Source organism: Streptopelia decaocto, assembly GCF_964273445.1.
Source record: "Streptopelia decaocto genome assembly, chromosome: Z".
Lineage (NCBI taxonomy): Eukaryota > Metazoa > Chordata > Aves > Columbiformes > Columbidae > Streptopelia > Streptopelia decaocto.
This window is the reverse complement of record NC_138657.1, coordinates 71,087,777-71,113,823: the sequence shown is the minus strand read 5'-3', so window position 1 is coordinate 71,113,823 and position 26,047 is coordinate 71,087,777. Positions and strand designations below refer to the sequence as shown.

The window sequence follows — 26,047 nt, the reverse complement described above, 5'->3', positions numbered from 1 at the left end:
CCTGTCCCCTCCTCCCTCCCTCCCCTTGCACATCTCCCATTGAATTTCAACCTTTGGATTTGTTTTTCTTGGCCTGACAGACCGAAGATCTCCCCAATGAGCTTTTAGCCCTGGCATGGGCTGCCGACCCATTGATAAACCACATTAACCTCCATCAGCCTCTCACCTCTGCTCTCTTCTCCAGCCTTCTCGTCACTCTGGTATCTCATCTACAAATCCTTCCTGTTCAATGCCCTTAAGCTCCATGCTTGAGAGGAAGGACCACACAAAGAGCATGGCAGAGATACTTAGATGAGACAGACACCACCACCATCCTGCAGTCCCTGCCTGCATTTACAGTCCCATGCATTTGGGTGGGGATGGGAAGAGCCACCTTGCCAAGCTGTGTGGGTTTTGCAGGGCTCTGGGTGATTTCAGAACAGGTCAGGCCACCTAAAACCAAGTGCCGCACAAAGCTCCCAGCCTCCAAATCAATATTACTGATGTGTCCATCCCACCAGAAAACAAGGCAGCTGGAAGAAAATGTGCATGGTCATAAACACATGGTGCTGCCTCATTTCTGCACAGGTTATGTACACAGCCCCTGGTGCTGTGCCTCACATCAGGGCTGCACTACGTGAGCTAGGAGTGCCGAGCAGACACTGCAAGGGAGTGGGGCAAGGGGGCCAGGGGAAACGAGGCCCTCTGCAGTGATACAGACCATTGGTGGGGTGACGAGCAGCTGAGGACCCTCAGAGACGGCCACCACATCGAATCACAGAAAGGACCTTCAAAGTTCATCTACTCCAACCCCCTGCAATGAGCAGGGACATCTTCAATCAGATCAAGTTGCTCAGAGCCCCGTCCAGCCTGGTCTTGAATGTCTCCATGGATGGGGCATTGACCACCGCTCTGGGCAACCTGGGCCAGTGTGTCACCACCCTCAGTGTAAAAAAATTTCTTCCTAATGTCAATCTGAATTTCCCCTCTTTTAGTTTAAAACCATCATCCCTCATCCTATCACAACAGGGCCTGCTAAAAAGTCTGTTCCCGTCTTTCTTATAGGCCCCTTTTGAGCACTAACAGGCCACAATAAGGTCTCCCTGGAGCCTTCTCTTCTCCATGCTGAGCACCCCCAGCTCTCTCAGCCTGTCCTCACAGCAGAGCTGTTCCAGCCCTCGGATCATTTTTGTGGCTCCTCTGGCCCCTCTCCAGCAGGTCCATGTCTGTCCTGTGCTGATGGCTCCAGAGCTGGACACAGGACTCCAGGTGGGGTCTCACCAGAGTGGAGCAGAGGGGCAGAATCACCTTCCTCCACCTGCTGGACACGCTGCTTTTGATGCAGCCCAAGATACCATTGGCTTTTGGGTTGAGAGTGCACATTGCCGGCTCCTGTCCAATCCTTCATCCACCAGTACCCCATAGTCTTTCCCGGCAGGGCAGCTCTCCATCCCTTCATCCCCCAGCCTGTGTTGATACCGGGGGTTGCCCTGATGCAGGTGCAGGACCCTGCACTCGAGTCTCGCCCGAGCCCCGGCAGCCCCCCCTGGCCTATGCCCCGCCCGGGCACCAGCAGCAGCGCCAGGCTCCCGGCAGCGCAGGCTGCGCTCCCCGCTGCAGGGCTCGCACCCCGGCCGAGGGCACCGGCCCCGTGTCCCAGCGCAGCCCCCACCCCGGGAACAGACCGGACCCCCCCGTCACACGGCCGAGTCCCCGCGCTGGCCACGCCCCCTCCACGGCACGCCCCGCCCCGCCCTCGCGCCACTTCCGGCGGCGCGCGCAGGCGGCCCGTGACGTCAGGCGCCCCCGGAAGGGCGGGGAGGGGGAGGGGGGACGCGGGGCCGGTCCGGCCGAGTGTGCGGGTCCCGTGCCCGCTCCCGTGTCCCGGGCCCCGCCGCCATGACGCTCGCCGTCTTCTTCGGGTGCACATTCATCGCCTTCGGGCCGGCCTTCGGCCTCTTCGTCTTCACCATCGCCCGCGACCCCCTCCGCATCATCATCCTCATCGCCGGGTCGGTCCCGCGCCGGCACCGGGAGGGGCACGGGTGTGGGCGTGGAGGGGGCACCGGGACTGGTATCGGTGCTGGTGTTGCGCCAGTATTGCTGCTCGTACCAGTATGGACGTGACAAGCGCTGGTACCAGCTTCAGTACTGGTACCAGTATGGGTGGGACAAGGGCACTGGTAGCAGTGCTGGTACTGGTGCCGGTATAGGCGTAACAGAGGTGCTGGTACCAGTGCTGGTACTGGTACCAGTATGGGCGCGATGGGACTCTGGTAACGGGGCTGGTGGTGATACCACTATGGACACGATGGGGACACTGGTACCAGTGGTGGTTGTGGTACCAGTGTGGGTGTGACAGGAATGCTGGTAGCAGCTTCAGTACTGGTACCAGTATGGGTGTGATCGGGTGCTGGTACCAGTGTTGGTACTGGTACCGGTAAGGGTGTGACAGGGTGCTGGTACCAGCCTCAGTACTGGTACCAATATGAGTATGATGGGGCACTGGTACCAGCTTCAGTAATCGTACCAGTATGGGCATGATGGGGCACTGGTACTAGGCCCGGAACTGGTACCAGTATGTGTATGATGGGGGCTTTGGTACCAGCTTCAGTATTTGTATGATAGGTGTGATAGGGCACTAGTACCAGTGCTGGTACTGGTGCCAGTATGGACATGGTTGGGGCACTAGTACCAGTGCTGGTGCTGGTACCAGTATGGGTATTACAAGGATACTGGTACGAGTGCTCGTACCAGTATGGGTGTGACAGAGGCACTGTACGAGTGTTGGTGCTGGTGCCAGTAAGGGTGCGATGAGGGCACTGGTACGAGTGCTGGTACCAGTATGGGTGTGACGGCCCTGGTGCCAGCATGGGTGTGACAGGGACATTACTGGTGCTGGCAGAGGCACGATGGTGGGACCAGTACTGGTGCTGCTGTGTGTATGACAGCAGGACCAGTACCTGTACCAGTACTCACACTGGTGGCTGTGGTTATGACAGCAGCACCAGTAGTGGTGCTCACACCTGGGTGAGTGTGGCAGGGGTACTGGTACCATTGTGGGCATGACAGGGGTACCAGTACTGGTGTCATTCTTTACACTGGTGTCATTATGGTCGCTGCACAGAGTGGGCACAAGAGAGAGGACACTGATATCAGAAATGGCATGGGATCAGTGGATCACTGGTACCGGTACAGAACTGATAGTGGTACTAGTGCATGCATACAGGAGGGGCACTGGTACCAGTACCAGTGTGGGATCAGTAGAGTATGGTACCAAAACTGGGGTGCTGCCATAGTATGATGGGCATGGTACCGGTGCCAGTCCTGGCACAGCACTGGTGCCAGCAGCGCTCTCTCACTTGCAGGGCTTTCTTCTGGCTTGTGTCGCTGCTGCTCTCTTCCCTCATCTGGTTCATCGCAGTCAAAGCCAGCGACCCCCGGGATGAGCCCTTGCAGAAGGGGCTCCTGATATTCGGGGTGATGTTCTCTGTGCTGCTGCAGGAGGCCTTCCGCTTCCTCTACTACAAGCTCCTCAGGTAAGGGCGTCTCCCACCCTGCTCCAGCACTGCCAGACGGTCCTCCAGGCTGTGGTGGGTGCTGGATTTTGGCTGGGAGCCCCTGGGCTTTGGGGGATGCCAGGTGTGGCACCAAGCCACCTCAGTCCTCACTAGGAGCACACGGGTGGTACCTGTGTTGGGATGTTGACCTTGAGTGGATCCTAGGTGGTGGAGCAGAAGGACTGGAGGACCCATGGCTGAAGTGGCTGGTAGCATCTCCCTGAATTTGGGACAGGTAGACTGTGGGTTTGGGCTGCTGCAGGTCATGCCACATCCTGTCTACCACAGTGAATAGCACCAGCAGTGCTCCCACAGTTTGGGGGGACACCAGGGGGATGCTGGAAATGCCCATTTTGCTGCATGTGGGACAGAGAAGGGTTAAGGATCTGCCCTTGCCTCCTGGCAGGTCTTGTTCCTTTCTGAGGGAGGGCTTTGTGTGAATGGGGACAGCCTGAAGGTGGTTTTGGCACTCCCGGGGGTGGCACATCACTGCTGACGCCATGCTTGGTGCCCTGGCCAGCCCAGGGCAAAGTCTGGGCACAGCCTCAACAGCTCCCAGTCTCCCTGGCACCGCCGGCCTGGAGCGCGGGGCTTGTGCCGCCTGCAGGTGAGCACACGCTGCACACTGTCCTGTGATCGGACAGACAGACAGACACTGTGCCGGGGCTGGGCAGTGCAGGCAAACGAGGGAAGGTGATGCAGGGGTCGGCCTACCTCATACCCCCAAACTGGGCGCTGGCAAGGGGCTGGAGGGAGACTGGGTGGCCAGTCCAGGGCTCGCACCACTCCCTGCAGCTGGGCACTGCCAGGGGCAGGCAGGCAGGGGGTAGCAGAGCTCCACCGAGCAGCCTCTAACACCAGCCACTGAGCTTCCTTTCACCCTGTGGATCTCTGGCTGCAAGCTCTGCTCTCCTCCCCGGGTCCAGGAGCCATCTGGTGTCCTCCTCACCACCACAGCTCTATCTGATAAGAATTATCAAGCCCATCTCTCCCAGTTTCTGCAGGCAAATAATTTTTCTAGCTCTTTGAGCTCTTCTCTGCACTTTCTCCATTTTTCTTCCAACATCTTCTAAGAGTATAAATGTGAAGATCATGTACGCCCTCATGTCACACACTTCCCACGCTGGTGCTGGGGCTGTTTTCCCTGCAAGGGTGCTGCTTTTTTTGCTCCTGATGTCCCGTTCGCCCCAGCGACGGGCTGGCTGGCACTCACGTCTCTTTGTGGAAAATCTTTCTATGTGGCTTTGTGTGGTTTTCACGTGCACGGTTTGTCTGGTGGTGCAGGCCAGTTGTGGTTTCATGATGGGAGGTTACCAGGAGGGTGGGATGGTTCAGAGACCCCAGTTCCTGTCTGCTGGATCCCAGTGCTGCGCCGTGCCCTGGGAGATGACCGGGCTGTGTCAGGCTCCAGCATGCTCTCACCCCACAGGAAGGCTATCGAGGGGCTGGTGGCCCTCAGCGAGGATGGCTGCTCCCCCATTTCCATCCAGCAAATGGCGTATGGTGAGTTCCTTGCAGAGCAGGACACCCCAACTGCAGGGTTAGGGGTGAGCCTGGGCAGGCCTGGACATGGTGCTGTGGGGAAGGGGAGGTTTCTCACCCTGAAGCTGTCTAGGAGGTGCCTGGGGTGCCTGGGGTGTCCCTGGGTGGCTCATGGCCTGACGGTGTCCCTCTCCTGGCAGTGGCTGGTGTGGGCTTTGGGCTCATGAGTGGCGCCTTCTCCATGATCAATCTCCTGGCTGACGCGTTGGGGCCCGGCACTGTGGGGATCTATGGGGACTCGCAGCTCTACTTCCTGACCTCAGGTGAGTGACCGGCACCCTCTGCCCCGCCAAGGAAGCACGCCTGAGAGGCTGTGGTCTCCTCTCCATGCCATCCCCTCCATGCTGCACTTGTACCCATCCAAGCCTCTTACAGTACCCTGTCACAAGTCTCTGTGCCAAACCCTTCTCTCTGTCCCCTGTGACCCTACCTGCTCCTCTCCCACACCCATCACATGCTTGGGGTCTGTCCCAGTGCCTCCCAGTCCGGCCCAGCAGTGTTCCTACTCCCCCAGCTCCTCTACATCCCTCCCTGAGCCTCTGGGCCAGGTCAGGGCAGGTGGTTCTCTGGTGACACTTCTCTGCCACTCCCTGCAGCTTTTATGACCATGGTGCTGATTTTCCTTCACACCTTCTGGGGGATCCTCTTCTTCCATGGCTGTGAGCATCGGCGCTGGTGGGAGATCACAGCAGTTGTTGTCATGCACCTTGCTGTTTCGGGGTCGGTGAGTATCTGGGAGCAGAGTTCTGCACTGGGACCTATATTTGGGGACAGCAGTTGTGTGTGCTGGTCCATGTGCTGGGTTTACGGAAACAGCCTTCAGCACTAGCAAAGCAGTTGGCTTTGGGGGTTTTGCACCTGGCCCTATACAAACTGAATCCCAGAGCTGGTGTCCCCTGTCTGGCTCTACTTGTTGAGCTAGTGACACTGCCACCCATCCTGTCCCTGTCCTCCCCTTCCTCTCTCTCCAGACATTTTTCAACCCCCTGTACGTGGGCAGCCTGGTGCCTTCCTACCTGCTGATGGCCGCTGCTGCCACCTGGGCTTACATGCTCTCAGGGGGATCTGCCCAGAACCTGCGACGCTTCCTGCTCTGTAAGTCCTGCTGCATCAAAGGGATGGGGGACCCTGTGGGTTCTTCTGGGTACCAGGACTGTTGCCAGGGTGGGTGAGGGTGTCCCTGGGTCTGGAGCATGGGCATCATCCCCTTTGCTGCCAGAATGGAGGAGATGCTGGGTTTTTGGGCTGTGGTCAGGTTGTTGCCTCTCCTGGGAAAAGTGGGTGGAGTAAGGAGTCTAGTGAAAGCTAACATGCTCTTCTCTTGGTTTCTACAGGTCTACGTAGTGGAGCCAGCCCCCAGCCAGGATCCTGAGGCCCTGCGGGATGCTCGTGTCCCCACCACCCTTGCCCTCCCCTCCATCCTGGCAGCAAGAGTGGCTGTCACCTTCTCTGCAATATCTTTTCTCCTGCACTGGGGGACCCTGGCCAGTCCCAGTACAGCACATACTGGGGTCTGGCTGTGGCAGCCAGCTGACAAGTGTGACTGGGGCTGGCTCGCTCTGATGCCCCTTTGGGAGCCCCCAGAAAACGGCCTAGTTTTGGGGGACTCGGCTTTGCTGGCCTCACTGTGAGCGGAGCCCCAGTTTTCCTGCCTGGGAAGGATGCTACCTTGGACTGCCAGAGGCCTGAGCCCAAAGAAACCCATCGCTTCTCCCACCGCTGCGTAAGATGCACCATCCCCTGTGCCGGGGAGGGGAACCCGCATTGCCTCCTCACCGCAGGTGGAGGAATCAGCTTTGCAAAGTGCCTGCCATGCTCTGAGTGAGGGCTGACCTCTGTGATGTTACTTTCACCACCTCTTTGCCCAGCTTGGCTGCTCTGGGAGCTGTAGTCCTGGCGCTGGACTGTGGTGGCTGCAGCTAGCTGGCATCCTGATGCAGGGATGATGGTGCTGGGGAACTAGGATGGGAGGAGGGTGGGCCCTAAGGGCCAAGCAGACATAGATGGTGGTGGAGGGCTCAGGAGATGCAACCTTGCAGCAGATGCCAGCACAGCTTGGGGAGGAGGTTCAAGGGACCATTCCAGGGGATTATTGCTCTTTCCTGCACTCAGATGGGGATTTTTAGGCAGGCACTAGCCCTGATGCCCAGCCACATGGCTCAGAGGGAGAAGCTGCCATTGGGCTCAGGGCTGAGAAAGCTGTTTTATCCACAGCGGGCTTTTATACCAATAAAAAGTACCACAGACAAGTGGGGCTGTGTGCGGACAGAGCACTGCCTTCACTGCGAGAGTGTGAGCACCCTGCAGCAGTGGTGACAGTGGCTTGTGCTGTTGTGACTGGGGAAGGGTCTGGCAGTTGTAGACCCCAGCTGCCTGTAGGCCTCACTCCTGCTTTGTCCATCCTAGCAAAGGCTGGGCTCTAATTTTACTACTTTGGGGTGGAGGCTGCTGGGAGCTGGAGAACTCTGGGTTCTTCCACTCTCTCAGACCTGACATGTTTCTCTCTGTTTTCATGTGGCCATAGAGCTCCCTGGGGCTTGTCTCCAGTAGCACAGGCGCCACCAGGAAAGGTGGGAGGCAGCTGTGGGTCTGGGACTGCTCCAGCTGTGGGAGAGTGGAAGGGTGCTGGGTGGGGGGCATCCAGCGAGGCAGCAATGGCTTTGCCACCTTTAGTTCTGCCTTTCTCAAGCTCTGCCAAGCCACGGCTTATGTTTTTCCAACACTTTGCACAAATAAGAGGAGGAAGAAGTCCCATGGTGATGGAGGGCAGGGCTGGGCTGTGCGAGGAGCCCTGTGCTGCTTGCTCTGGAGCTCTGCCCAACACATGGAGGCCAATGCTCTATCTATGAGTTGGGTAGGGGTCCCTGTGCACCCTGCTCCACTGTGGGTCCAGCTCCACTGCTGCCCTTTCCTGCCCCACAGCTTTGTACATGGATGGCAGAGAGGGCTGGCACCATGGAAGGCTTTTGCTTTTACTTTTTTAAAAAACTTTATTTTTTTTTTTTTTAAATACATTTTTAACCTTTTTTTATAACAAAAATACCTGCTGAGGCCAGATGCTGCCCCAGGCAAACAGTCCATGTGGGCAGCCCATGCAGTCGGGGGATGCTGGAGCTGCTGGCTGTCCCTCGGCTCAGGGTGGGAGTGAGGGGAGAGGGGGTGACAGGCTGAGTTGTTGAGGCTGGGACCACCACAGAGGCATGGGGCTCAGGCAGTGTTCTCAGTGGCAGCTGCTGTGTAGATGACCTTGGATTTGGTTGGCGAGTCGAGCCTGGTCAGGGAGGAAGAGGGCAGAGTGTTAGAGCAGGCAGGGGAACCCACTAACCCATCTTACTGCCCAAAAGACACCCCTTAACTCTCATTCTTAAGCCCCAGACCTGTATTACTCCCACATCGCTCACCGTGCGTTCTGGCTGCGGTGCTTGTAGATGTACAGCAGGAAGGCCAGAGCCGTGGCAGCAAAGAGCACCCCGAAGAGTACAGCCAGCACATCCCCTGCAAGCCAAGCACAGGCGTGTTATACTGGAGATTGTCCCCATGGCTACTGGGCAAGGCTGGAGCAGGCCCATAGCCCAAAGTCAGAGGGGACATGAAGGCAGCAGCCTTGTCTGAGCATGCTTACCTGGGTGAAATGAAGAGTGTCCTGCAACAAAGACAAAGAGGAGAGGATGAGAGCTGGCTGCAGGGATGCTAAGGCAGCACTGCAGACCCCTATGGCTACCAGCCCCCCAGCTCAGCACACAGCTGTTGGGACCCTCCTTCCCAGGGAGGAACACCCACCCAGCCACCTTGCCCTCCCCCAGGCCAGCCCCTCACCTACCTGCTTCTGCAGAGTCGACACTACCTAGAAGAGAGACAGCACAGTCAAGAGGTTGCCCGAGGTGCTTGGGAAGTGTCCAACATACAGGGCTTCAAGACACAGCAGGGCTGCCCACAAGAGTCCCCATCAGCAGGCACGGGAGACCTGTCTGCTTGGTCCCCAGCAGCTCACAACATCCTGCTGCAGGAAGACCAGCCCTGACACCCTGCCATAAGCATCGAGGGAAGGGGTAAAAACATAATTTTATAAAAGGATCTCTAAAGCACAGCCCAGTCAGAAACTCCCTCAGCACTGCTGCCACCACTGGGGAAGCAGGCAGGCAAGGTGCCAAGCACTGCAGCACCCCACGACTGCACCAAACCCTGCAGTAGACCCCAGAGAGGGGCATGGGGTGAGCCCAGAGGCAGTGATGGTGGGGACAGCTGCCTGCAGGGAGATGGTGAGCAGCTCCTCGGGAGGCCATTGCTGGCAGGGCACCTTGCATGGGGATGGCTTGGCGGCCCTATATGCTGGGAAGGGGCTGTACCAGGCAAATATTTACCAGGTGTGACAGCATTGCTTTTAAACAGCTGCATTATCATCTGTACATGGTTCAGTTATTGCTCACAGAGTGGCACTATCTGCAGACCATATCCAGCTGCATGGCTGCTGCAGGGAAGTTGCCGCCTTCAACCAGCAGCCAGGGTCAGGAATGGCCCTCCTCAACTGGGGGTGACTCGGGAAAGATCAACAAGCGTGGGAACAAGAGGTGCAGCTGCAAACAAAGCAAGAGGTGACCCCACAACACTCCATCTCAGCTGCCCCAGGGCTAAATACGCCCTTATCAGCGTCAAGGTGGGGAGAAAACCCCAACAAGCCCAGGCACACAAGTCAGGGGACCAGTAACCACATCCGGGAGTCCTGGGACGTGATCCTGGCTCTCCAGGAACAAGGGCTTCATGGCCTTGTTAGAGTGGGGGCTGTTGAACAGAAATGGCAACTAGAGAAAAATCAAAAGGTGAGCTGGATAACTCCCCCGTCACCCCAGCCTCGGCAACTGGAGGCTTTGGAACAGCTTCTGCAAGAAAGTGGTAAAAGAAAAGCTTAGAGGTAAATGGAAAATATGATAAAGTATCTAACAGGTTTACCAAAGATAGAGCATGCCAGCCTAACCCGATATCCTTCTTTGATAAGTGATATTCTAGACAAAGAAAATGTGGTAGATTTTATCTCTCCTGAGTTCAGCAAAGCATTTGATGCGGTGCCTCATGGGAAAGTGCTAGCCAGGTTGGAGACCACAGTGATTAAAAGCTTGCAGCCGCTAACAAAGTGGTTGCAGGTGGGAATGGTGAAGGGAAGTGCCTTGCACCGTGGTGTGTAGTTACCAAGGCATTGCCCAAGGGCCTGGGACCAAGCCCATGTGCTGTCTCTGTTAGTCACCTTGACACAAGGTATAAGGCATGCCATCAAAATAGAAAAGGAACAGGATGTTGGACAGAAAAACCCCAGTGATCTCAGAGAGCAGCAACAGGCAAGAATTCCATGATGCAGAGTGATAGTCACACCTGAGAATTAACAGGAATTTCTACTCATCGCTGGAAGCCACCAATGCAAGAAAGGTTTTCAAGGACAAACTGAGGATGGGCAGGTAGGGTTGTGCTGGGCAGGGGACCATGCACCCAGCCACAATGGCAGCACAGCCCCACTGGCAGAGCACAGCTTTGGGGAGGGGGTTTGTCAGTGGGGTGCTCACTGCAGCTCCTACCAATTTTAGCCATTATGTTTGGGGACGGAGAGGCTATTTGGGGTGCTACGACCTGGCTGCTTGCCCTTGAACATATATTCCCTAGTCCCACTACTGTTATCTCTGCAAGACCAAGAATAAAATAGTTCCTAGAAACTAATATTCCACATGTAAGGCAAGGCAAGTACAGAAATGGTGGAGAGCAGGACCCCAAGACCAGCGTTGCTGGGCAGGGCTAACCCATGCAATCGCTGCATTTCCAGAAGAGACATGAAGCCTTGACTCCTGCTCTTTGTCCCATCCCTGCATCCCCACAGCTGGGTGCAGCCCGAACGCCCTCACAAGTGCCTTACCAGAAGGCAGGTGCTTTGTTGAAGGGAGGGTGGTCTGGAAACTCGCCAGCACTCGTCGCCCATAGAGGTCCTGGGCCAGCCGGTAATTGTTCTGCAGAGGTTCGCTGTCATCATGTCTCAGGCTTGTCACCAGCATTGACATCTGGAAGGAGAATGGTGTGAGCAGAGTGGGGTGCATCCCATGTTTGGGAGCCAGATGAGCTCCAGGGAACCAGCACGGATGGTGCAGGCTTGCAGTGAGAGGCTGGGCAAGACAGGACACAGAACTCATTGCCTTGACAGACCTGGGCATGAGAGATCATCATGGTCTGGTTGAAGACCGTCCACTTCACCGACTGGTAGCAGGGAGGGGTGGTCAGAGAGCCATTGTAGTGGAAGTAGAGTTTCAGGTTGGCAGGCAGCAGACCTGCAATGTTAAATCCAGGCACCAAGACTTCCTCGCCTGGCAGAAAAAAAAAACAAAACACCACAGGTGTGAGACTGGGCAACACCTTGGAGGGCAATAGACAGGACTGCCTTGGAGATCATGGGCAGCCTGCCACTGCATGTGCCAGGGTCCACACTGCTGCTGCTGATGAGCTGAAGACAGAGCAGTGGGTTTGAGCTGGAGAAAGGGCAAAGCATGTGCAAGCCGAAGGCAGCTTAGAGAGCTCTTTTCTGTACAAGCCATGCAATGCTCCCCTACTCTCACACATACGGCAAGTGCCTGCTGCAGCCTCCTTCTGCCATGCAGCAGGTTTCTCTGCTGGGCTGTGACCTCTGAGACAAGTACTAGGTGGGAGAGGACCTTACCTTCTCTTTGGATTTTGTACAGATGCTCAAGTATTTCCTGATAGTATGGGTTCTCCCTTGGCCCAACCTGCAACACAGAGACTGCACAGTAATGACGAGCACAGGGCCGAACAGAGACTGACCAGCAGAGAGGAATCACTCCCTGTGAGGGCACCCTGTCCCAGTGGCACCTTCCTCCCTTTGGGGCTGCCCTGCCTTCTCTCTCCCCTTCCCCCCAGGAGCACTTGTGCCTTTGCCTGTCCCCAAAAACTTTGCCCAGCTCTGCTCACCCCAAACCCCTCCCCCTGCCCCCTTTTTGCTCAGGGCTGAGCCACGGAACTTACCTCCAGGAAGGCTCCCAGTACAGCCAGGCCATCTGGCTGCTTCATTGCCTCCTGAATGCTGGCATACTTGGTGTTGTAGTGGACAACATGGATCTGGAAGGAAAATATGCAACCTTGATGCAAGAAAGGCACCTCCAGGAAGTACTCACCCCCATAGGGCTCCAGCCTGCTGGAGCAAGGGCCAGAAGAGACATGCAGCAGTGCTGAGCACCCCTCCAAGGAGGGGAATCATGGAATCATTTTGACTGAAAGAGACCCTCAAGATCATTGAGTTCAACCATAAGCTAACACTGGCACCTAAGCATGTCCCTAAGAACCTCATCTATATGTATTTTAAACACCTCCAGGGATGATTACTCAAGCACCACTATAGACAGCCTGTTCTAATGCCTGACAACCCTTTCTGTGAAGACACTTTTTACCTAATATCCAATCTGAACCTCCCTTGGTATAACTTGAGACAATTTCCTCTCATCCTGTCATTTGTTACTGGGAGAAGAGACAAACACCCTTCATACTACAACCCCCTTTCACGTATTTGTAGACAGCAAGAAGGTCTCCCCTCAGCCTCCTTTTCTCCAGGCTAAACAGCCCCAGTTCCCTCAGCCGCTCCTCATCAGACTTGTGCTCCAGACCCTTCACCAGCTTCATTGCCCTTCTCTGAACTCTCTCCAGCACCTCAATGTCTTTCTTGTAGTGAGGGACCCAGCACTGAACACAGGATTCGGGGTGCAGCGTCACCAGTGCTGAGTACAGAGGAACAATCACTGCCCTGGTCCTTCTGGCCACACTATTCCTGATACAAGCCAGGATGCTCTTGACCTTTTTGGCCACCTGGGCACACTTCTGGCTCATGTTCAGCATGTACATGTGTTCCATGCTGATGGGACTGAGAAAGCATAGTAGGAAGCATGAAGGTGTGCCCACAGGAACTTCCCTGGTCAGGCTCAGCACACCACTACTTTGCCCCAGATACCAGGGGTTTGCACTGCAGAGCTGGGCTCGCTTTGAGGACAGCAGCTAGAGAACGAGAGATAAAACCAGATGGGAGCTGGCAGAGCCAGAGGACGGTGTGTACAGAGTAAACAGTCCCTGCAGCTCCCAAAGCAGGCTGCTCACAGCCACCCAGAGAGCTGGCTCCCTCAACCCAGACACTGCCATGAATCCTGCTTCATCAGCCCAGGACTGGCCTGCAACGTGAGGACAGGCTGCACCACTTGCACCTGCCCAGCCCCAGTCCACAGAATAGTTGGGGCTGGAAGGGACCTCTGGAGATCATCTCGGTCAGGTTCACCAGAGCAGATCACACAGGAATGTGTCCAGGCAGGTTCTGAATGTCTCCAGAGAAGGAGACTCCACAACCTCTCTGGGCAGCCTGTTCCAGTGCTCTGGCACCCTCAGAGTAAAGAATTTTCTCCTCGTGTTCAGATGGAACCTCCTGTGTTTCAGTTTGTGTCCACTGCCCCTCATCCTGTCATTGGGCACCACTGAAAAGAGCCTGCTCCCATTCTATTGACACCCACCCTTGAGATATTTACAAGCATAAATAAGATCCACCTATGGACAGAGCATCCTGGAGGGTGGTCTCCTCCTCACCTCTGCACTGCAGGCTGTGGCATGAGCCTGGCTCTTGTTTTAGGTGCTCAGCACTGAAGCATAGGCTCCTACAGTGAACTCTGCTGCTGCAGAGCTGCTTGGGGAATGGGGATCATGGCCAGCATTCATCCAGTGACAACCAAGGCCAGGAGTTAGGAGCAAGACAGCACTCTAGCACCTTCCCTGCCCAGCACTGGGAGAAGAGAGGATGCATCCATCATCACGAGGGTCTCCTTACCTCTGCAGCAAAGCGGTGCCCGTTGACCGTGTGCTCCGAGCCAGGTCCTGATAGGGACCCCCAGTGCAGGTGCAGCTGCACGGCTCGATACTGCTGGGCATAGCCCCCGGTGATGGCCAGGGACTCAGGCAGCTCCAGGAGAACTGCAGGGGCAGAAGGAAGAGGCCAGTCAGTAGAACACAAAGCCCAGTCCATCACACATGTACACAGAGGAGGTGTCTCAGGGGAATGAGTCACCCCAGGCTTGTGGAAATGGGCCACTACAAACTTGCTTTCCATCTTTAGTGGCACTATGGGTGGGTCGATGCCCAGAGCTATGCCAACGCAGCAGGGTTCAACTTCAATTTCAGGTAACAGGACATCCAGCAGATAAGTCAGCTTCAAAAATAGCTGCTATGAAAAGGCTGAAAAATGAAGACCCCATCTGCAGAGGCTCCCAGGGGCCAGCTCTGAGCTAAATGTTATCCAACAATTTCTTCAGTAAGTGAGAGTAATATAAAGAGGCTGTGGACAAAGTTCATGGAGAAAGATTGGCAGAGTGGTGAATACCTACAAGAGCAGGGCAGCTGGACGGAATGAGCTGCAGCACTTGGTGAGCTGGGACCTTTCAAGTAAAGCAGCCTGTGAGTGTCTGACAGCACTGGAGCTGGTGGCATGGAAGCATTAAACCTTTTGAAAGCACTTAGAGCTAAAATTTTGCCTCTTTGGGCACAGTTAACCTATACTTGGCTTTTCCTTCTACTTTAATGTAGTTTAGCTATCTAGCTTGGACTCATGCAGCAGCGTGGCAAATCTAAGAGCTGAGTTACCTAGACACATGGCAAAAATATCAGCAGCAACCCTGGGCCCTGAGAAATGCTGTCCTAGCCTTTTAAGTACCTTTTCTTAATTTTTAAAATCACCTCTTTTCCTTCCTCCTTCTCTGTAGGTGAAGTGTCCCTTCGCCACATCAGGGAGCTAGTGTACATACTGAGGATTAACCACGTAACAGGGCTGTAATGAGTCATTTGTCCTCTCCCGTGTTCCCTGACACTGGGTTCAGAGATACAAAACTCAAACATGGGAAGTGGGAGACCGCTCCCTCCCTGTGAATTTATCTGCTTTTACATTTATTTTGTATATCTTGATATCTATATCTTCTGCTAGCTACCTGAGTAATTTTCAGGACCTTGCAAATGCTTTTACAGTGTATACACTTTATACTACAAAAGGGAGTAACCATACAAATATCTTACTGGACTTGCAACTTTTTATTTATTTATGGCTTTTCATAAAGCAGACCTGTAGTTGCCAGAACAAAAAAAAAAAGAGTCATCTTATATGCATGTGAGAACCTACCACCCCCCCAAATGAAAATGCTCTGACTGCTTTTCCGAACACCAAGCAACACCAGATGCCAGGGTGTCCAAAATAGCAACTACTGAGCTCAACTAGTTTAACTCTACAGGCATGCTAGGGCAGGAGGCCATAATATAAAGCTCTGTACATGCACTGCGCGGCTGTTCTGACCATGCACGGCAAGTCTGACCTGTTGAGTTTGCTGTATACATAGGTCAGCTCCATCTCATTAGCTACCAGGGCAAAGAGGTGCCTTATCACACCGTCAACAAGTTTTAAAGTCCCTTTCTACGCCACCTTTTCTTAACTCAGGGACTGGCAGACACCAGCATGCACAAAACACTTGGCTTGCTCCCAGAAAAAGCTGGTAACAACCAGGACTCACCATCCCCAGCTGTGGGGTGTTGACCAGGAAGAAAACAGGTTTTTCCTCCATATCTGGCATGGTGAGGCTAATATTAAAATAGTAAGTTGTGTCCAGACTTTCTAAAAATATTATAAAATTGGAGAAGGGAAACAAAAGACCTATAGAATTTTCTTAAGTTATTGAGATACCCTGTTTCCCCAAAAATAAGACAGGGTCTTAGATTAATTTTTGCTCCAAAACGTATTACTTTTTTTACACATTAGCTGCATGAACACTATTTAAATTGACTTTTTAAAAAATGAACTGTAACTAACGCTTATTTTTTGAGTAGGGATTGTATTTTGAGCATCCTCAAAAATCCTGAAAGATCATGCTATGGCTTATTTTTGGGGTAGGTCTTATTTTCTGGGAAACATCTGGTAGCGTCCCAAAACACAGACTTAAAGAAGCTGACCACTGCTTTGTCCTGAAAGACTTGAAAGGTAGGTACCTTAAAGAGACTGACTAGTCCTTTGAAAGTGAAATGCAGGAAAGAAAACAGTGGCTGCAAACCTGCATCAGAAATGTCAGGGACACATGGATTATAATAAATTCCTGGAGCCAGCTACCAAAGGCAGTAAGTGTGTAGGGAGTTCTCCATCTCCTGGTTTCTCCCCTCCAGCCACAGAAACCTGTAGAGGCTCAACAGCTCAATGCTTCCCTTTTGGCCTTGAAGGCAACACAACTGCAACCTGCAGGAGAATCCCCTTTCCAGAGCCCAGGGGAAGGGCATCAGAGACCAGTCCTGCTGGGAGAGGCAGATTGGGCTCTGCCTGTGCCTTTGCACCCACCTGTGTGCCCATTGTTCCTCAGCCTGAGCTTCTCGTTGGCGGGCAGGCTGTAGCCAGAGAGCTGGATTGGCCGCAGCTGGGGGCTGAAGATGGTCTTGGACGTGTCAATGTTGATGGGTGACTGTGCAGTACCATCACAGTTCACATAGTCCATGCCCCAGTGATCTTTGTCTGGTATGAGGAGGAAGGGACGGAGTGCCAGTGAGACCACCTGGGCTAGGACCCCTCCAGAAAGGAGGTTTGGTGGATGATGGGGAAGGGGATGGACACTGGCCAGGGAATAAACCATGCATGCAGGGTTAGTTTCCATCATGTTAGCTTGGGAGCAGCTCTGTGCCACCATGTGACCACATGCGGCTGTATCAGGAAAGGTCTTGGAGCATGGTGAGCTGCCAGGAAAGTCTATTTTTGGGGTGTTTGGGAAGAGTGCGAGAAGATCATTTACAAGTGGACTTGGCAAGCCAAGAAGCTGCTGCTCTGCAGCTCATCAAACGCTTGCTGCCTTGCACAGCCTGGCCTCTGGCAGGTATCGACCCACCACTTTGCCCATGCTGCTCAAGTGAGGTACAACGGTGCTGCTGGGATCACATGAGACCACAGCCACAGGTCTGACGGGTTCCCGACTGTTAAACTGCACCGGTACAGCCCTGCAATGGGCCACCTCACATGGTTGGGGTTGCAGCTTACACTGCCACCTCTCCCCAAGGCCATTGCTGGGATAAGCATGGCTGATGCCCCAGAAACCTCCCCTTGCACTGCTTCCGTGCAAACCAAGGTTTGTCCCCAGCTCAGCCCCTCACAGGACCCCTGTAAAGATGGACCTGGGCATTAGCAGGTCCAAAACAGCCCCTGGTCCTGAACAGAGTGGTGGTGCTGGGGCTTGGCCTGCCACAGCAGCAGGAAGGGATATGTTGGTGCTAGCACTGCAGCAACTTCATGGGTGCTATGGAGAAGCCCCCCAGGCCATGATGGGAGGGCAGGGCAAGGCAGGATGGGGAGGGAAGGTGACAGAGCACAGGGATGAGAACACAAGCTAATCCCTGGGCAGGTCAAAGTTCCAGATGGGCTGCAAGTTGAGCCTGGAGAGACCAGCCTGTTTCCCTTGCTTGCCACAGGATAAGGGGAGCTCCATCTCAGGGAGGAGCCCTGCCCCCAGGGCATCCCCCCACACCCACGGGTTGGGGGAACCCTCAGCAGAGCTGCTGTTTCCTACTCAAATCAGAACCACTCCCAGCTATTCAGCCCATCCATGCCCAGGTCTGGGCACTGCTGGAGCATCAGGGTCAGGCAGGAGGGAAGGGTGAGCTGAGGAGTGCGCACAGGAGCCCTATAATCATTAACCACTGCTGGCTCCAGTCCAGGCTCTGCTGGGTGGTAGGAAAAAAGCAGGAGTAAGTGCAGGGTATTTACCTTCATAGCTCCAGTGACTGTGGCCAGGACCTTGAAAAAAGAGAAAAAAAACCTACGTGAATGGAAGGGAAAGGTTGTCAGCAAACACACCTCTGCCAGGCAGCGCTCACAGCTTCAGCAGCAGGTCTCTGGGCTCCCCAATGCCTTCAGTCTTTCTCCCTGCCTTTGCTTTCCCACTCCTCCCCCTGCCCTGGTGAAGGGGATGTTCTCAGATGGCACTGCCCCCTCTGAGCAGGGCCAGGTCTCCTGCACACATCGTCCAGACAGAAAACCCCAGAGCTTGACATTACATCATCATCTTTATAATGGAAAAATCAGAGATATTGGCTTCCGTCACTGATCAGCTGTACCAGTGCTCTTGCAGTTACTCTGGCATAGCCAAAACCTTTCTCAGTCCCAAGACAAAGTACTTAAGGAGCCAGGTCTGCAGCTTCCCTGAAAGCAAGAGCAGCCAGGGAAGCAGCTGTCCTGATGGCACTCCTGCAATGCCAAAATGCTGGAGGGGATGTGGGGAAGAGCAGCTTTCGCACCACGAAGATTTTGGCCAGCAAGCTGCACTGCACAAATGCCATCCTCCCAGCAGGGAAAGCAGTCCCAGCACTCACAGCAGAAGAAGCAAATGAGCTCCATAACCTCATCTTCCTCAGCAGCAAGTGCCCCTACCATGGGAGCAGACTGCCACAGAAAAATGTGCCACATCAAACACACACCCCTACTCCCATGCTGGCAGCCCCCTGCCCCAGCTCACCTGACCACCCAAATTCCCATGCAGAGCTGCATAAGAGTCCTACCACACACAAACCCTTTCCCTAGGAAAAGCGGGAGAGAGGATGGTAGAGCCCATGCGAGGACCTCTGCATGAGCCATGTCACCCATGGGGCACACATGTCCCCATGACAGGGCAGGGTGCACCATGGTGTGGGACACCTTGGCATGCCCTGAGCCTCCCATGGCTGGGTCCTCAGTCTGCAGACCTAGAGGGAGCAACGCCCTCCTGGGGCAGGTCCTGAGGGTAAGGCAGTGCTCCACACACCAGCCCGCACACCATCGCTTTCCTCCAGAGCTGCCAGCAAAGCCCATGCTCCTGGCACACCACTGGAGCTGGATTTAGAGCTGATCCAGAGCCTGTTCTCAGATGCCCCCAACCAAACACCTTGTCTATCACCAGCTCTTCTGCATGCAGCCAGCTCCAGGCAAAGGGATGCAGGGCCTGGATTTGCCCCAAGCAGAGAAGCATGGCCCACAAGGATTATTCTCCTGCCCTGACTGGTACAACAGGTAATTAGTGGGTTCTTCCTCTGACTTGTCCTTTCCAGTGTGCTTGTCAGTGCAGACAGGCTGTTGACACATCCCAGCCCACAAGGGCAGGAGCAGAGGGTGATGGGGTGCAGCAGGCTTGGGTTGACAGTGCTGCATGCACCCAGCAGCGAGGAGCAGCATCTGTGCTCACTTCCATTAGCTCCCCCAGGTGCAAGGACATGGAGGAGCATTTAGCAGGTGTAGTCCATCCCTGAGACCATCTCTGTCCCCTGGCATGGGGAAACACCTGCCAGGCTGACTGGGACACAGGAGGGGCTCAGCAGGCACTGCTCTGGTCTCCATCCCTGCTGCTAACAGCTATCGGCAGACACTTGCTATTAATAGGAGCAGATTCCAGCTCAGGGGTGAGAAAGGAAAAGGCACGATTTCCCAGGCCCAGATGTCCTATGCAAGGCCCTAAGCCCAGCAGGATCCTGCCCTCTTCTCAGTGAGGATCCAAGCATGGGTGCTGCTGGGGACCTTTGGTGCAGCTGCTGCCCTGGTGAGTGGATGGTCACGGCAAAACTGGACTGGGAAGGGCTGGAGGGTGCTTAGGGGCACCGAGAGTCACAGAGACAGGGACAGCCCACAAGGCTCCCTCCAGCATCACCAGTGACTCATCTCTGCAGTGATTCTGATGCTCAGGAGTCACTTGCCTAGGCATGGGGTACTCCTGAAGGCATATGAAGAAGCAGAGAGTTAGGCAAGCCAAAAAATTTGTGCCCCAGGACAGGCTGCAGTGCCCTCTCCATGCCTGCCTTCATGCCACTACCCTGGGATGCACCCAGCTCTGCTGCAGCAAGCTGAGATTCATCCTGCCAGCCTTGCTGACACAAAGGTTACCTGCTCCCTGGACACTGACTATGCACCAAAATCAACAGTACACCCACCCTTCTCTGGAAACACCATATATCTTCCCCCACCCCGTCTCTATTTTCCTGTCCCACCTGACTCTACCATCTGCATGAGGTGGTCATGGCTTGCATGAGAGAACCATGTTTGCTGCTTCCAAGGTAGGATTTCCCTCCTGCAGTGCGAGGGTACCTATCTGCATGGGGATGCCCTGCGAGGGGTACTCGCATTGGGGCAGTCCCGCCACAGCTAAGGGATAGCAGCCCAAGGTTGGCACGTGGTGCTTCAGTTCGCTTCGCATGCCTCAACCAGCATGGCCTGCGCTGGCACCCTGCTTTCTGCTCACCTCCAGGGACTCTGCCTCGACAGAAAGCAACCCAAACATCCTATTGTAGATTGAGAAATAGCACCATGCTGGCACTTGCCCTGCTGTGTCATTACCGTGCCACTCACCCCGGACTCCCATGTGCCCCACACACCTGTCTGTTCCCACAGCTTTGGACCCTCCTTGCAGCCTTCTGCCAGATCAGTTCAGCAGCTTTGAACACCCTGAAGGCATCAGCCACATCCAAGAATCAGTCAGATCCATCCCAACACATTCCCTGGGTGTCTTTTGGTATCTGAGCCAAGAGGACACACAAGCGCTTATCCACATACTGAAACTGCCTGACTGTATTTCCCTATCCCATGGATCTGGGCGCAGCCACGGCACAGCCGGGCCACCCACTCGGGGAGGCATCTCACAAGCCCAGCTGTGCAGGGATGGGCTGCAAGCTCACCATGAGCTGCAAACGAGCACCAAGGTGAGCCCAGCCCAGGCACTGGATCTGGGTCTCGGCATCTGCCCTGGCCTCAGAGTGGCTCAGAGGAGCCCTGCAGTACTCCGGTCCCTTCCACACGGGGGCATTTGCAATCTCGCAGCCCTTTGCCATGAACATTAACCCACTGCCCTGCCCAAATGTTGATTTGCATAATTTCAGCTCACCTCCCATGCTCCTCGCCAGAGCATGTCTTCTTCCAAAAGCTGCATGGTGCCAGGTCTCCTTTCTGCTGAACCGCTGCCACTCACCACAACAGACGTGGCTGCACCTCAGCAGTGGGTGCTGCAGTTCTTTTTATGCCCTGCCCTAACTCTGAGCACCCACAGCCCCAGCAGGCACTGCAAAGCACCCCAAAAGAATGTGGGGGGAAACAACCTTGCTGCTGCAATGAGCACACAGGGAGATAACATGCAAGAAGACAACTCCGTGCTGGAGTCCCTGAAGGGAAACACAGTAGGGTACCAACAGGAGCTGCCTGTCCTTACAGGCATGGAAGCCTCTCTGCTCAGCCCTACAGAGCCCCTCCGGTCCAGCTGAGCACTAAGCACCACCGCCGTTCCCCCAGCAGACTGCGATCCAGCAGTTTCCCCCTTTCACTTGCTCCCTCCTTTGTGCTTTCTCCCAGTTGCTCACTCCCTCTTGGCCCTCCCATTTTGGGTTATTGCCGCTGCTGCAAGCTCCCGCTCCCTTCCCTCCTTGACATCCAACACCATCCAACAACACTTTCCTGCCGAGTTCAGGCAGACGCTGCCATTAGCAGCGTGCTGCTCGGCATGTCCCGCAGCCCGCGAGGAAGGGTAGGAGCAGCTTTTGGCAGCACAGCCATGGGCCGCTGCTAATCCCACATCGGAAAAGCACCATTGCAGGAGGCTGCTCCTAGGAGACCTCACCACAGGCACATCAGGATGGACCGTGAACCCGAGGGACTTAGGATCATTTGCACAGAGGAAGAGGCACCGCTCAGCAAAGCCAAGCAATGAGAGAGACCAGAGAGGGCCCTGTATGTCTGCCCCCTCCATCCTTAGCTTTTCACATTTTAGAGGCTTACAGCCTGAAGCTGCTGCAAAGCACCCAACAACACGTGTGCCATTCACAGCATGGCTGCTGCCTGGCAGCAACATGGCCATCAGTGCTGCCTGCTTGCCTTGAACTCCAGCAATGGGTTCAATGGCTTGTGTGAGGCAGGCAGGGCAGGGGGCTTGCTTCTAGCCTGCACATCCTGCTCTCTTACCAGCTGGGCACACGATGCCAGACCCTTCTTTCCCCACTGGGACCCAGCCCTGGGCCACGCCTGGGTCAAAGCCCTCTGGGACGTGGCGCAATTTCAGGGCATGCCAGGGCAGGACCACCTCACTGTGGCCTTGAGGGAGAAGCTCCTGCCTGCAGATCAGTCCCAGGCTGTGGGGGAACCAGTGGAGCTCATGGCCCAGGGAAGGGGGGAAGCCGGGTCTTAATCTGTGGGAAAAGCTCGGACAGAAGAGTGTAGCCAGGGGCATGAACATCCCAGTGCAGCACTCAGCCACACGTGAGAAAATGCATGGCACTGCCCCTAAAATCCCTGCTGAGCACTGGCTGCGTCACAGTCCCCTGTCAGAAAAGTCACCAAGAGCAAAGACCCAGGACTTTTCCCCCGAAACAGTGAGCCAAAAATCTGAAAGCCCACTCACTACCAGTAAGACAGTTCTTGGGATGGGGGGCACACAATACCACCCAGCCCTGAGTTCAGGCGTGTCCCCTGTTTCTCATCGTCAGTCATGGGGGTCTGGGAAGTGGGGCACACGACCCCAGAATGGTTCTGCCAAGCCCCATGAGGAACCTCTCTACAGGAGGACTGCCATTCTAGCCCTACCTCTGCCAGCACAGACCTGGTTTCTCCATCCAGACACAAATCCTGTGCAGCACCCATGTCTTTTCAGCCCAGGACACCACCCCGTGCCCTGCCTATGCGGGCACTGTTTCCCCCCCAGCCCAGCTGCATTAAAGCCCCTTTGTGTTTATAAAATCTGACCCACTGCAAGCCTTTGGGATCAGCCTTTAATCTGTAACTGGTAGCACAGGTCACCACAGGGATTGTTCTTTGTGCTCCTGGGGGAGGACTGCTCGGGCCAGCTCCCCCCTGAGAGGGGCAAGGGTTTGGGTGGAGGAAGGCATAGGGCAGGCTTTACTCCAGGGCACATTCCGGCTCCCTCTGAACCCAACTGCTCTGGCAAGTGCCAGGGTAAAGAGGAAATAATCGCAGAGTGCTGCAGAGAAAGGGCATCACAGCAGAAGGGGTAGAAATGGGGAAATCCCAGGGGACAGATCAGTGCTTGGAGCTGGGAAATGAGATGAATAAGGGGTATTAAGAAAAAAAAATGGGCTCAGATGGATGGAAGGGGCATTGGAGAAGGAACAAGAAGAGGACTTAGAGAGCAGGACATGTCTGAATAAGAAGGAGAGACAAAACAGGCTGCGGTGGGCAGGGGAGTTACTGTTTCCCAAAGACACCCATAATACAGCACTCTGCTCTCTGTGCAAACCAGAGGCTTCTCAGAGAACAACCCCGTAATAAAGCCTCAGTGACAATGCTCCAGCTTGTGCCAATTCCTCAGGCCTGGGGGACCACCAGCCCTACATCAGGCACAAGTCTTGATGAAAAGGGAGCCAGCACATTGCCCGGCAGTGGTGCTGAGACACGCAGCATCCAGCACCTGGCAAGAGGCTTGTTGAGTCCCAGCTGAAACCTGCTCCCTTATGGGACTCCAGCTACATCTTCAGCCTCCAACCCTCATGCAGCATGGGTCAGGCTGGCTGCTCTCTACCTGCCTCCATGCCACCTCTCACCTCCTTTTCCCATCTCCATCCAAATCTCCCCACCCACTCATCCCAAACCCCAAGCTGTGCCCAGCCGCTTGCTGCCAGCACACCATACCAGTACTCTGAATGCCTGACACCATCCCACCCTGTGGCCTGGGTTACTTCATCTCTGTGGCAAGGACCATGTGTGTCCTCATCTCTGTCCAGTGCTCAGCCCAGCAAGAGCAGCTCTGGTAAAAAATGTGATTCATTGCAATAACAAAAGCAGCTCCTGGCACCAAACAATTGCTGGTCCATACCACAGGGCAGCTGTCCTGGCACAGGTCAGGACAACTTCTTACCAGAGGCAAAACCAAGGACACACTGTTAAGCTGAGCCCAAGAAACAAATCTGTGGGAAAAGCTCGGACAGAAGAGTGTAGCCAGGGGCATGAACATCCCAGTGCAGCACTCAGCCACACGTGAGAAAATGCATGGCACTGCCCCTAAAATCCCTGCTGAGCACTGGCTGCGTCACAGTCCCCTGTCAGAAAAGTCACCAAGAGCAAAGACCCAGGACTTTTCCCCCGAAACAGTGAGCCAAAAATCTGAAAGCCCACTCACTACCAGTAAGACAGTTCTTGGGATGGGGGGCACACAATACCACCCAGCCCTGAGTTCAGGCGTGTCCCCTGTTTCTCATCGTCAGTCATGGGGAGATGCCCACAGCAGGGCTGGACCCCATCCTTGCCAGACTGCAAAGGGACAACGTGGATGCAGGGCCAAGCACAGCGGACCCTGCTGTGGAGAGACCACGCTGCAGGACAAAGGGGACGGGCCGCCGTCCTGCCACGCTGGGGTCCATGGCTGGACCCTCCGTGGGGTCCTAGTAAGGCACTGCTTGCTGCACAGTCCTGCCTACCCCAACACCAGCAGCCGTGAGCCCCTCAAAAGTGACTTAGTGGGGGGAAAAGGGCTGCACACAAAGCAGGGGCCCCCAGCCCGTGGGCAGGGGTCGGGCTGCACAGGAGTTGGCGGGAGCAAGGACAAAGGCAGGGAAGTGCTGGGGAGAGGGGGCGGGGGCAGCGCCTGCAGCTTGGCGATGCTGGGAGCAGCACAGCCCCACAGGGGCACCCCACACTTGGGAAAACCTGGGCCCCTAACAGAGGTGCAGCAGGAGACACAGTAGCCCCCCAAGCCAAGAAAAGAGAGAGCTCCCCAGCACTGGGGACTCCCCAAAACATTAGGCATCCCAAATTCAGCAACCCATGCATCAGAGTGCCCCATGCATCCAGGATCCCAAAACAGTTAAGCGAGGATCCCTGTGCTAACAGGGACCCCAAACTCAGAGTTGGGGTACATCCTGCATCGGGGTGCCAAGGCACCAGGGACCCCAAACCCAGCACCTGGTTGTACCGTGCATCAGAGTGCCCCGTGCACAAGGCACGCCAAACCCAGCAGCTGGGTGCCCCATGCATCGGGGACGTTCCACGCACGGCGGACCCCCTGCTCACCTTTCTGCCGGGGGTGCGGGGAGTCCTCGTCGCCGTGCTCCTGGTCCTGGTCCTGCTCGCTACCGGCGCCGGCGCGGCCCAGGGCGGCCAGGAGCAGGAGGGAGACCCGCAGCACGGCGCGGCTCATCTTCGGCAAGTGCGCTGGTGCGGGACGGCCGGCAGCGGCTCCGTGCCTGCCTGCCCGCCCGGCGCGCGTACGTGAGAGCGGGCGGGGAGAAGGCGGTGGCTCTGACTCACGCCGCCGTTACCTTTTATAGAGGCGGGAGGCAAAGTCTGCCGCCGCACAGCCCGGCGCGGCCCGGCCAGGTGAGCCGTCCGACGCGGGACTCGAACCCGCCACAACCTCGGGAGCTGCCCGTACCCTATGCCAGCCTCCCGCTGGCTCATGCGTGAGGTCCCTGTGTGGGATACAGGGGACCCCGTTGGCTCCTCGGGCCTTTCAGCGATGGGTGTTCTCTCTCCTCAGCGATGGGTGAGGGACCCCTTAGTGGTGGGTGTTTGCTCTCCTCAGTGGTGCGTGAGGGACTCTCAACCATGAGTGTCCCCTCTTCTCAGTAGTGGGTGAGGGACCTTGAGTGTCCCCTCAGTGTTGGATGAGGGACCCCTCAGCAATGGCTGTCCCCTCTCCTCAGTAATGGGTGAAGGATCCCTCACTGGTGGGTGTCCTGTCTTCTCAGTGTTGGGTGAGGGACCCCTCAGCAGTGGGTGTCCACCCCAACTCAGTGATGGGATGTCCCCTCTCTTCAGAAATGGGGGAAGGATCCCTCAGAGGAGGATGTCACCGCTACTCCTCAGTGTTGGGTGAGGGACCTCTCAGCTGTTGGTGTCTCCTTTCCTCAGCAATGGGTGAAGGACCCTCTGTGGTGAGTGTCCCCTCTTCTTAGTGATGTACAGTTAAGAAAAGCATTTCTTCCTG

The 26,047-nt window shown here is 55.6% G+C and overlaps 2 protein-coding genes across 3 annotated transcripts; one reads left to right on the top strand and one right to left on the bottom strand.

Annotated features, from left to right (window-relative positions):
* Window positions 1-1,790: 1,790 nt before the first annotated feature.
* Window positions 1,791-7,340, top strand: LOC309451392 (gamma-secretase subunit Aph-1b-like). The gene is made up of 7 exons (XM_082075026.1): window positions 1,791-1,991; window positions 3,348-3,518; window positions 4,969-5,042; window positions 5,222-5,344; window positions 5,678-5,805; window positions 6,053-6,176; window positions 6,416-7,340. Exons 1-7 carry the CDS (start codon window positions 1,879-1,881, stop codon window positions 6,451-6,453), a joined length of 771 nt encoding a protein of 256 aa, XP_081931152.1. The 5' UTR covers window positions 1,791-1,878; the 3' UTR covers window positions 6,454-7,340.
* Window positions 7,341-7,796: 456 nt separating this feature from the next.
* LOC309451261 (carbonic anhydrase 9-like) lies at window positions 7,797-25,258 on the bottom strand (the record flags this gene model as incomplete). 2 transcript variants are annotated; one of them, XM_082074848.1, is made up of 12 exons in its annotated part: window positions 7,797-8,352; window positions 8,483-8,576; window positions 8,704-8,724; window positions 8,902-8,925; window positions 10,978-11,119; window positions 11,262-11,419; window positions 11,770-11,836; window positions 12,093-12,185; window positions 13,927-14,069; window positions 16,462-16,632; window positions 17,872-17,901; window positions 25,132-25,258. In XM_082074848.1, the coding sequence occupies 12 exons, from the start codon at window positions 25,256-25,258 to the stop codon at window positions 8,289-8,291; spliced, it is 1,134 nt and encodes a 377-aa protein (XP_081930974.1). In that variant the 3' UTR covers window positions 7,797-8,288. The 2 variants fall into 2 exon arrangements, with proteins under 2 accessions (XP_081930974.1, XP_081930975.1); XM_082074849.1 differs by lacking the exons at window positions 7,797-8,352; window positions 8,483-8,576 and having other exon boundaries at window positions 8,902-9,008.
* Between the last annotated feature and the right edge of the window lie 789 nt (window positions 25,259-26,047).